Source organism: Aulonocara stuartgranti (assembly GCF_965226115.1).
Source record: "Aulonocara stuartgranti genome assembly, chromosome: 14".
In the NCBI taxonomy this organism is placed as follows: domain Eukaryota; kingdom Metazoa; phylum Chordata; class Actinopteri; order Cichliformes; family Cichlidae; genus Aulonocara; species Aulonocara stuartgranti.
Genome location: NC_138950.1, coordinates 25,358,869 through 25,371,215, shown reverse-complemented (window position 1 = coordinate 25,371,215; position 12,347 = coordinate 25,358,869). Strand labels below are relative to the sequence as shown.

General features: G+C 42.4%; 1 protein-coding gene across 1 annotated transcript; it reads right to left on the bottom strand.

Annotated features, from left to right (window-relative positions):
• Positions 1-5,780: 5,780 nt before the first annotated feature.
• On the bottom strand, positions 5,781-11,504 carry vmn2r1 (vomeronasal 2, receptor 1; the record flags this gene model as incomplete). Its single annotated transcript, XM_082503494.1, has 14 exons — positions 5,781-6,589; positions 6,725-6,924; positions 7,058-7,305; positions 7,461-7,656; positions 7,758-7,918; positions 8,213-8,336; positions 8,429-8,656; positions 8,736-8,856; positions 9,234-9,418; positions 9,578-9,703; positions 9,813-10,007; positions 10,125-10,367; positions 10,473-10,764; positions 11,281-11,504. The coding sequence occupies 14 exons, from the start codon at positions 11,502-11,504 to the stop codon at positions 6,274-6,276; spliced, it is 2,859 nt and encodes a 952-aa protein (XP_082359620.1). The 3' UTR covers positions 5,781-6,273.
• Positions 11,505-12,347: the final 843 nt, after the last annotated feature.

Genomic DNA, 12,347 nt, shown 5'->3' with positions numbered 1-12,347 from the left:
AACAAAAAACAGTCCCACCTTCTCGATCAATCAGTCATTTTCATGCTTTTGCTGTTGCAACACAGGAATTTCCCAACTTCCACCATTATGAGTATCTAGATTTTTAACTTATTGAATTTCATATTAATTAGATTTTATACGGATGGAGACTAGCTAAACACTGGATTTTACATTTGGGAAGAAATACAAATGCTATAAGTCATCAGTTTGATGGCATTTAAACGCTTGTATTTATAGCAGACAGGTGTTGAAAATTAACATTTATTAAAACAACAGACTGTAATGATTTAAACTGTTCTGACAGCCTACAGATAACTGAAAACAAGCACGGACGCACGCTCAGAAGCAAAGTAAGATTAACACACATATATATGCAGTGATGCACGTGCACGCGTCTCAGTTTAGCACCAGTGTTTCTGTTCATTGTCGTCAGCTGACAATAACTTATAAACATTCCTTCCTTCACCCCTCTGTCACCAGGAGAATTTATTACCGTCCGCACCGATAGCTTTGATTGGACACAGTTCACCGTCCCCCTCCCCCCCCCCCCCCCCCCCCCACACACACACACACAGATCAGCACATAGGTTGACGTGCAGAAAAAAATAGCAGTGATGAGTGATGATGATGATGATGATGATGATGATGATGACGGTGAAAGAGGCATAAAGCAACACAAAATATAGCTTTTTCATCTTTTGTAACACAGACATTATCAAAGCATTATAGCAGCAAACACACACAGACACATGACATCATGGTGCGCTCTGCTGTCTCTGTGCTTCCTTTTGTCTCTTCAGCAGTAAGAGGCCATCACATGCAATCCATCATAATTAATATCTCTCCATCTCATAAAAGTAGTCTGAAAAATTCATCATATCTTTTTAATCTTTCATCACTCCATATATATTGATGCAGTATGTTTTTTTCCTATATTGATATCAAATTGGAGCCTTTCATCAAAGAAATGTAATGTCTTAAATCCAGTGTTGGGACTAACGCGTTATTAAGTAACGCGTTACAGTAACTACGTTATTATTGTGGTAACGAGCACGGTAACTAGTTATTATGCCAAAATCAGGAACGCGTTACTCGTTACTGGGATTTAGATAGGGTCGTTACTCGTTACTTCGTGTGGTGGCATCGCGGAGTTTCCACAGATTCAGTAACATTAGCAAGTGGTGGAGGCAGCAGGTGGATGAAGGAAAAGGGACGCAGAAGGAAAAGAGACCCGAGGCGGCCGCCGGTCCAAGTGTGAACTGAACTTCAGGTAAGAAGTTATGACCTGCAGTCTCTCTGGGTCAGATATGAACCAAGTTTAGGTGGAATTTATTTTCGTTATTCTGACTTTTTCCGTACTGCGTGCTAGCTAGCATGACGGAGTTTCTACACAGCTGGGTGGTGCTATGAAGTTAATGATGTTGAACCTTATTTTGTTCATAAGTTATTAGAGTTGCCAACCGTCCCGCCTGGTATTCAGAGAAAATATTACGCGTTTCTTATTGAGGTGAAAAGGAACAGTTTGTCCCGTAATTCAGCTACAATGAAAAAGGCACAAAGCTGGAGTTATTCTGTGTCTTTACGCTGCACAGCTGCCTCTTCTCCTCTCATTCTCCCCCCTCCCTCTCCCGTTTCTACTTCAATCATGAAACTGATCAATGATCAGCTGATCGGCTTTTCTCTCTTGTTTGTTTATCGCCCACTTTGCGCCGAAAGAGGAAACCAGCGGATGTCGCGCTAAACAACAGCAGCACGTTTAAGCTTGATCAGCTGTTGTTAGAATTTATTTAATATTAATTTCTAGTATCAGCTGATGTTTGCTGGAGCCACAGCTGTAAAAAAAAGCTGCTGGTCATGATATGGTTTGGTTATCTGGTGAGAGGGAAACATGAAGATGAAACCAGGAGATGTCCTTACTGGATCATCAGAGCTGAGCAGGTGATGGAGAAACAGGTTTACCTTTTAGGTGACATGAATGAGTTGAAGGGAAGTTATCAACTGTTTCTGAGAGACAAATAACCCCAGGATCCTTTTTTAGGTAGCTGACAGCTGGTAACTGTGCAGGTGCGGATCTAGCAAAGTGTGGCCAAGGGGGCATGTAGGGCATTAACAGGGAGAGGTGGGCACAAAGAAATACTTTTCTTTCTTATTCTCATTTAAAATGTCTAGCTTTTAAAAAATAATTATCTGAATCTTACAACAAACGATTGATAGATTGATGCATATATACCATCAAAACAGTGAACATCACTGTCACAACAGTGTTTGTTTTCATTCAAAGGCTTTATGATTTTTCCTATAATGGTGGGCCAGTTTCTAGTCAAAATGCCCGGGCCAATTTTCTTTCCCAGTCCAGCCCTGTATGCAGCTCATCTGCAGTCTGGTGTTACCTACATCTTCCTATTCAGAAGGCAGAATTTCTGAGTTCTGAGTACAATCGAAAGCACCACGACTGCAGTTTTTGTGTTGGATGTAAAAGGCGCAGATGACTCTGTGACGTAGGCTAGAATCATGGCAGCAGTCAATGACGGTCCAGGCGTGGGATTTCTCTCGTGGAAATATGCACATTATCATATCCTTTCTATTGGTAGGTGGCACAGTGCACTTGTGGCAAGTAAGCAAGCTAGAAGACTGGCAACGTTATGGAAGAAACACATTAACAAGAGAATTCTGAGTAAAACCAAAGTTACTTTCCCTAGTAACTAGTTACTTTGAAAGTAACGAGTAACTTGAAGTAACTGAGTTACTTTTGAGAGAAGTAACTAGTAATGTAACTAAGTTACTATTTTAAAGTAACTTACCCAACACTGCTTAAATCAGAGTGAGAGTTGTGGCCAATTTAGTGCATATCCAACCAACGTGCAGATTAAAAAGAAGAAGAAAAGAAAATCTTACATCAGCGCCCTCTGCTGGATTGTTCTAGCCAGCTAAGAGATTTGCAGTGGTGTGAAAAAGTGTTTCTTGACCTGTTTTCTCCTTTAGTCTACTAGTGCTTTGTGTATTTGTCACACTTACATGTTTCAGATCAAACAAATTTTAATATTAGACAAAGATAACCCGGGTAAATGTAAAATGCACTTTTGAAAAAAAATTTTTATCCAAACCTACTTTGTCCTGTATGAAAAGGGACTAAGAATTGCAGGTGTCACTCGTCTCAGTTAAGGTTTCATGATTCAACAATAAGAAAGACACTGGACAAAAATGGCATCCATGGGAGAGTTCAAGGAGAAAACCAATGCTGACCAAAAGGAACACAAAGGCTCATCTCACATGGAACAATGAATTCTACTGTGGAGTATATCATATTAGCATCATTGGTATAATACCCCCCCCCCCCCCCCCCCCATTTACATTTTAAAGGTGTGGTGTGTCCTAAGTGGAGGACAAAAGAAGAAGTGCAGTTAAACAGTGTGCGAAACTCTTGTCCTTAAAAGAATGGAGGAAAATCCAAAAAAAGACCTGATACAGATAGATCTTCTGTTGATCTGTTCACTGAAACCTGATCAGAAATGGTCTCAGTGGAAGGGCAGCTGCATTTTACCCAGTGGTGTTGGAGACCTTGGCAAAGCTCATGAAATTACACAGAAAAATACCATTAAATTTTGATCCACCATGCAAAACCATCTGGAAAGCATCTGACTGGCAAAAGCTTAATTTTTCGGCATGACACCAACACATGTCCGATGCAGCAAAGCATACATATATCAAAAAACACACAATTAAAAAAATTTAACACTATCAAACTTGGATCGACATCCCCAAATCCCAGATCTCAATATTATCAATGGAGTGTGGGATCATCTACGAAACAAAAGGCACCCAACACCCAAAGAAAAGCTTTGAATGTCCTTTAAGAAGCCTGGAGAACTTTTCCTGAAGAACAGCGGGGACAGTGCATCACTTTCGTATATTCTGCATTTGATGGTAACTTATGCTACTCCCTTGGATTTGGCCTACAGTGTTGTCTTTACTAATGGATCATGGCAGGCTCTGGTGCTGTCCAGCTCTTCATCCTGAAGACTTGTTATTTGACGTCTGTCTGCCTTTGAGATGTTGGCTGGCTCTCGCTCTGTGAGGTTGCTGTATCTACCAGCCACTTGGCCTTGGTGTTGTGTAATACCTCACTCTCACAGATGTGTGTGTATGGGTCTGTCCTTGTGCTATTATTCCCTTGTAGCTAAGCAAACACTCTGGATGAATCTTTGGAGAACAGGCCATTCATTCTCTTGGCTTCTCTGGTATATCTCTTCAGCCTAGTGGTCAGAGCCGTGAGGCTTTGTTTGGCAGTTTCTAGAGCCTCAGTTATAGCCTTTTTGTTGTACCTCTTTTTCATATAGGACCTGTCTCTAATAACAGCCTTCTGCACTTCAGTGAACAGACTGGCTGAAGGAAGAACAGGACTCCATGATTGCCTGGCAGCAAAAATAACAGGGCTGCTAACAGCAGGTACTAATCTAGACTGTCATAACAGATATGAACTGGTGGACTCATAATGGAGCTCAGGAGGTTAAGTTCAGTGCATTTATTTACTGTGAATGACAATGGATGAAGATGGATAAGCAGTCAGAGGGTTTCAGGGCTCCAGTTCAGGTAAATTAACAGAATATGTCTTCACAGGAAAAACTCTATCTCACTTGGGAAGGATCCCCGAGTCCTGCACAGAGGGGAACAGAACAGGTAAGGTGGAAATCTAAGAAAAGCACAGCACAGACTGAGGCAAGAGTAGCCAACAAGACTCCTAAGTAGTGACCAGGTGATCACAGGATTTTCAACAGGTGAGTTTATCAGCACAGGTGTGCTGGACACACACACGCACAGCTATACACAGAGATAGAAGATGAAGAGTGGAGGGATAGAGAGAGAATAGGGTGAGCCAGCACTGGAGGACCATGACACTGAATGGCAAAACAATCCTAATCATGAAGGAGCCCCACAAGGTCACAATGGCATCAAACTACCAGGCATTTACCTGCCTCTCCACAACACTGATGTCTTTATTTGAAATTTGCATGTGTAAAGTGTAAGAGCTAGTGTCTCGTGAGAATATCCTTAACGAGAGTACAAGAGACTTTTCATGGACTGCGAGAGCAGATGTCTTTCATGAAGCGTGTTGAGCTAAAAGTTTATTAAAAGTAAAAGCAACACAAGGACTTAAGGACCTCTTTTCAGGACAAGCAGTCAACGAGGTATTTGTCATTTGAGAAATGTTTTTATTTGTGTTTGGACTTGATATGTGTACTGTAAAGTTGCTAATTGGTTTGTAATGTTCACTCGTGACCAGTTCTCATGGCGTATTGGCGATGGTGAAGCTGAGGCGAGAAAGCCCAAGTAATAAACGCCCGTTTCAAAGAACCAACCTGTGTCTGTGCTGTCGTGAAGAGAGCTACAATGAGCACAACTCAGAAAGGCATTAGAAATAACGTGAGAGGGTTATTGCACCAGCTCCTGGTTGATAGAGCAGTACACCAGGGCTCTAAGACCAGGCAGACCAACCTAAGCACTGCTTGGATTGACTTCAACAAAGTGTATGACTCAGTGCCCCACACATGGATACTGAGGTACTTGGCACTATGCAAGGCTGATAGTGCGCCAGTAACATTCATCACAAACTCATTTGTACTGCGGAAGACAACACAGGAGGCCAACTCCAAGGCATCTGATCCACTTTTTATTAAAGTTATCTAGCATAATATATAAAAAAAAAAAATCTACAAAAATAATAATAATGTTTCTCTTTAAGGAGAAAAATGATAATGATAATGACATAATGATAATTGTAATGATAATAACATTTATTATATTATTGAGTAATAAAATTATCCAGCAGAGGTGCACTATACATGCATTTCTGTGTTTTTTTACACGAAGCTATTTGTATGCATTTCCTTTTTAAAAATTGCAAAGTGTTTGAAAATGGTATTCAAAGAGGTTTTACAGTAACAGCCTGAACTTGTTATTATATCTACAAAATAGCTGTTTTTGGTCTATCTAATATATCACTTATTGAAATGCATGTGAAGGTACACACATTCAGTCTATTTAGGTATTTAGACACGTACATAATTTTGCATGAATACTTGTGGATCCAAAAGAAATATATATATCTTTTTCAGAATAAAATATTTTGCCCATTAATTATAGAACAAGCATGATGATGTGATCAACATGACTAGAAAGCCTAATTAGCAGCAACAGCTGTTCATTGAGTCAGTGGCACAACTTCTGTCTACATTATTTTTACATTTGTGGCTAACTTTAGTTATTACTTCGCCACTAGTCATCGATAGCAGTGGTTGCAATTGTAGCCTCAGTTGCAGTCGTAGCGAGAGACGCTGACGTCCCAGTTGAGGTTCCATCTTTAGGTTTGGGTCGGGGCTTCATCAGCTCCTCCTTATTGCGATCAGGTTTGATCAAAAGGATGTAGCACTTAGGCAAGAAGATGCAGGTTAGCAGGCCAAAGCTGGAAGCCAGGATGGCAAAAATCTGAACGGCAACCATGAACTTGCCACGGGTGCTGAGGTAAGCCGGGACAAAAGAGATCCACACGATGAAGAAGACCAGCATGCTGAAGGTAAGACATTTTGCCTCACTGTGAAAGTGTTTAAAAAGAGAACACAATTAATGTGATGAATATATAAATGACATTGTGTGTTATGAAATATTTCCCCCACAAGAAAAATTAGGGTGTGCATTGCTAATGCTTAACTTTCCTTGTGTGACCTACCTGACATAGTCCTCCAGTTTGCGAGCTATGAAGGCAAAGATAAAGGCCAGCAGAGCCAGCAGGATGTCATAAGCAAAGATGCAACAGATGAAAACCACTGAGCCTTGATCGCACTCAAGAATGATCTTTATATTCTGACCAGAGGTGTTCTTGACGGGTTGTGGAGGTAGGACAATGAGCCACACTGTGCACGCTATAGCCTGGGAAGAAGGATGTTAATGTCCGCTATATTTCCACATGGTTTTATGTTACAAACATTTAGAGGTCAGGGACAGATGTCGTATTTTACAGCTGATTAAGGTTTACCCCCACTGATGAATTATTTATGTTTACCTGTATTAATGTAGCTACAGCAGCTATTGCCCTCTGGTGAGCACGGGTGAGACGGTCGACCTCAGGGATAGGAGGGGCACTGGTGTCATTGTGGAGAGTGTTGGTTACGATGACATCAGGACTGCCATCATTCGCCGCTGCTTCGGCAGCTGCTCTTGCAGCAGCTTTTGCAGCTTTGGCAGCAGCTCTTGCTCGGGCTCGGGCAGCTTTCAGCACCTGGGCTCTCAGCATCAATACTGCTGCCTTACCTGAAAGAAAAAAGTTTACTGTGAACACACAGATTGCCTTTTTGCCCCTTATAGAGAAAATCTCAGTGATTTTATTTTGTCTGGATCAAGGCACATAAAAAGGTTAAGTAAGCTATAAAAAAAAATGGAAAAAATGATTTCAATTGGTCACCAACCAATTATGGAGGAAAGGCAGAGGGCGAATCCTAGAGCCAAGGCTACTTGACTGGTCATGCAGCTCCAGTGTTGTGGCTCTCCGAGGAAGACGATGGAGCAGAGGAAGGTCACCACCAGAGAGAAGAGCAGTGAAAAACTCAACAGTGTATCGTTGGCTTTCACCAGAGGGGTGCCAATGTGCATAATAAACAATACCTGGGAGAAAAAAATAAGAAGTTTAACTTTTTTTTTTTTGCTTGTTTCCTCTCCACATCGGAGCTTCTCTCAGGTATAATTTTGTGTTTGGCTTTTCTCACCCCGACAGCGATGGTGACTAAAGCTCCAAAGGCAGAAATGGCAATAAGAGTAATTCCCAGTGGTTCTCCAAAGGCCAGGAACTCAATGAGTTTTGGTACACAGGCGTCATGAGCCGCATTGGACCAGAAATCGCCAGTGCAAAGGATGCATTCACGAGCATCTGTGATAAAGGGAGGCCAAGTGTAATACGAGGGCAGCAGGACCATGTTTACCATAATCTACATGTGCTAATGGTGTTGGGTCTATTTCAAAATTCTTGAGTTTTAAATTATCAACAGTGACTGTAACACGCAGTGTAATTCTGTGTATTTCTAAATGTGAATGTTAGATAGGAAGCACTTAAAGCATGAATGTGTGAATGAGGCAAGTTGTACAAAGTGCTTTGAGTACTCAAGTAGAGTAGAAGAAAGAGCCCATGTACCATTTAAGAAATGTGGTCCTGTTGTTTACTGACCAGTTGTGTTGCTGATCTCTCCGTCAGCACAGGGAATGCAGTCAAAGCAGCAGACCGGCTCTCCCTGTCGAATCCCCTTCCTGGTGCCCGGCTGACAGTTCTCACTGCACACTGACCGAGGAGGCTTTCACACATAGCAACAGAAATACATGAGCTACCGAATCATAATCTAAAAGGAGCATATGCTAACTTCTTCTTTATCGATATACCGCTGACCTCCAACATGTCATTGTTCCACACGATGGAGTCGTTCATTATGGTCATCCTGTTCTCTGGAGCTGCAGAGCCATTGTAGTTCCCCACAGTGACATAAGATATCTCCCCATTATTATTGACCTGCCAGTTGATGATGTCATAGAAGCCGTCCACATCTCCGTCGTTAAAGAAGATCTCCTCCCCTGTGTTTGGCATTTTGAAACGCACATTCTTCACGTAATACATCAGCTAAGGAGGAGAAAAATTGAGGTTTAAGTAGCAAAAGTACAATACGCACACACGTGACCTCATTATTGCACACGTTTACCTGCCACGGCTCAAAGTTGTTGATGTCAGCACATGTTTTCCCGACAAACGGCCCTTTTCCGGGTTCACAGTGCTCCAGGTTGTGCAGGGCGTTGGCTACAGCATACACAGCTTTGTACACGCTGCGTGAAACAGTTTCTTTATTATTATAAACATTACCACCCTGCTACAACGAGACAACAAAAGGACAAATGTGCCTTTTCAGAATTAGTACCTTGCTTACTTTGGAGCTATTTTCTGTGGTAGAAACAGTTCACAGGAAAGCTGCACACACTGCACTGAGTGAATGATTCACACAGGGCTCACTGCTACTGAGGCTTTACACACAGAACTAAAATAGATAACTATAAATTGCTTTCAGGAGCACTGTGCGACAACAGCAACAAAGTTTTCTCAGTGTATGCTGCAACAGTAGCACATTTAATTGTCTGGGTTATGGTTATATATCAGTTGCTGTTTTTGGTTGTTTGTTTTTTGAGCGGTGGCATTGTGAGCTGACCTGTAAGTGATTCGTAACTGAGAGATGTCAGAGTACGTGTTGTTGAGTTGTGCCACAGACTCCTGCCCGGTACACAGCCCATCAGGCAATCCTGTCACTGTCCTGGACAGTGTGCCGTTCACGTACGTGGCCCTCTGTTTTGCCATTCTCATAGCTTTGCTGTAGTCCAACGTGCAGTTAAACAGCTGCAAGGCAAAAGTAAAATCACAAAATTGTTATTTTGTGGGGGATCTGTTTAATTGTCAGTGTTTTCACTGAAGGTTCATCATTCACAGTTTAATTATCATTGCAATACTGATTCTACCATGTAGATGTTTGCAAGTTCCTAAGGTTAACAAACACACCGTCTCCCAGAATTCCTCAGTGAGCAAGTCTGCATAGGGGTCCAGATTCAGTAGATGATGCTGAAGACCGGGGATGTCAGCCCTCTTCACCCCAAAACCCAGGGTGCCGGCAAGGATTGAGCTCACCTGGATAGAAGCATTCAAATAATCAAGCTAAGCTCAAACATTAAAATTTGGTCCAGACTGGTTTAAACTTTCTGGATTTCTTTTGGTCATCAGTCAGCTGTTTGCTCACCCCAGGTGGCCGGCTGATGAGAGCGGAGGTAATCCAGGCCTCGCTGGCGATCCAGGTACGGTTGGTCACATTGTTGCGGAGCAGCTCACTGATGAGAGGACTGAGGTCCACGTCAGATGAAAAGACCACAATGATTTTGGCTGTGGAGTCAATTACAGTTTGAACAATGCGCTGGATGGCCTCTGGGGAATGCACCTAAAGTCCAAAGATCAGAGTACAAATTTTTTTAGCAGAAATGAAACCCCTGTGTGAACTAACAGTTGGTTTAGGGAAATAAAGATTGACTGGCAAAACTGACTGAAATCTGTCTACCTTGGGCAAGGTCTCAGAGAAGGAGATGCAGACGCCAGCTTGCTCAACCTGGTCCTTGAAGTCTTTGATGCCGTACTTGCCGTAATCATCATCAGCAGCTATGCTGCCCACCCAAGTCCAACCAAAGTGTAGCACCATCTTGGCCATAGCCGTAGACTGGTGCTCGTCATTGGGAATGGTCCTTAAGAAGGTGGGGAACTGGAACTTACTTTTCAGAGCAGAGCATGTCGAACAATAACTGACCTAAAGACAAGAGTACGAACACACTGTTGCTTTTTGCCTGAACTCTTTATCTTTGTTCATTTTCCTTAACTTTATCAAATTTTTTGACACGAGTGTCAGGCTTACCTGCGGAAAATGATAAAGTCCCAGGATCCTGGCAGTCGCGATGGACAGATCCGAGCCCCCGGCTCCCACTAGAGCAGCCAGCGGCGCTCCATCGCCGCAGCGGTAGTTGGGTACAGCTTCGTCTTGGCCTGTCAGGTAGGTCAGGGTGCCCTCCACAGCCTTGGAGATGGTGAAGCAGGAGTCGTAGATGACGTAACCCAGGTCAGTTTTGGGAAGCAGGTCGTCCCTTGCATTAATTTCCTTGATGGCAAACAACATGGTCTGTGCCCAGCGGAAGGTACGAAAGTTAAACCTACAGGATGATAAGTGACGAAGGAACAGCAGATTAATAAAGATCAGCCAGTACAAACAGTAGTGCAAGAAAGAACCTTTCTTTCAGTTAATACAGGTATTCAGTGTATGCAGAAAATGACAATACATGAAAACCAACTAATTGCAAACCATTTTAGTCTTGTGACATTATAATTTAAACTAGCCCTTAATAAATTTGTTGATTATTGTTGTGTGCTACACTTTGTAGGCCTGCCTCCATAATAATATGGCCTGCTGTAATTAATTGGCCCCAGAGGTGTTACACTACTCCGTCTTGATTCTGTTATAAAATTATGAAGCCAAGACTCCCAGGAGTAAACTGTCAGGTAGGAAAGTACTAAAATTAGGATACTTTAATAAAATTTCTTTATTCATTTAAGATCCTAAATAAGTTTTCAAGTTTAATTTTAGTTTGTTTAATACCAGCGCCCTAAGCTAGAAGACTAACCCAGCATAGCAACGATGATGAAAAAAGACATAAACATGCCCGACTCACCCCACACAGCCTGAGGAGAGAGGCACACTCGAAGTGTTGCCCTTGTTGGAAGCAACGCGCTTGTGAACAGGAAACATTCCCCCAACCACGACAGTCTTCTTTTCTACGTCCTTATAGCCGCCCAGGTTGAACTTGGCCTTCAGCTTGCATGTAGATTGTGCCGAGAGAGGTCTGAAGATGCAGAAAAGGGCACACAATCCAAGGAAAAAGAGTTTGATGTCCATGCTGTGTAGACGCAGACAGGGGTTGTGAGCTCTAGTAGCTGTAGACAGCAAATGGAAGCAGAAATGTTCGACAGGTGTCTTATCTGCTCTCTGGGGAAAAGTGCTGCACGAGGCAACCTTACAGATTCAGCAGAGCAAAAGAGAAGAGGAGGGCCCCGAGTTGAAATGAGCAGTATTTTCTCAATATGAAACACGGACAAGGCCTTTTAAATTTTGATTAAACACACAAGCTTTATGCCAATTTGTCATTAATAATGTAACAATAATAATAAAGTAGGCGTGCTTCAAATCCAAAGGCTGCAAACAGGTTTAAATCTCTTTTAAAGAAAAAAATCTGGACTTTGGGTCCACCAAAGATTCACAAAAAAACAAACACATCAACACATCTGCCTCAAACTCCTGGAAACATCCCATTATTTAATTTCGTTTATCTCTGCGCTCTCTGTATGAAAATACCAAGCAGTTCATTAGTCTGTGCTGCAGATAAACCGCCACCGGCCAGGAGTTAATTGGCAGCTGCATGTGATAACTTGTACAGTCTCTATGCAATACTACAACGCTGCGACTGTTTCTAAAGCGTCCCTTGTCCCCTGCGTACGGGTCTGGGTGTGTTGATGGGTGACTGTCTGCTTGTCTGCTCATGTTTCTCAGTCAGAGGGGAGCAGCAAACACCTGAACCCCTGGCACGCAGAGGGACGCGTGTTAGGGAACGATGGTTGACTGCGCACAATAGGTCCATAATAAAACTAAATTACACTGAAGCCCATTACAGTCTAAAGCTTTTATGTGTGTCTGTGTTAGTACATTAAGTAATATTAAAGTGAGGAAAGCAGCAATCTAAAA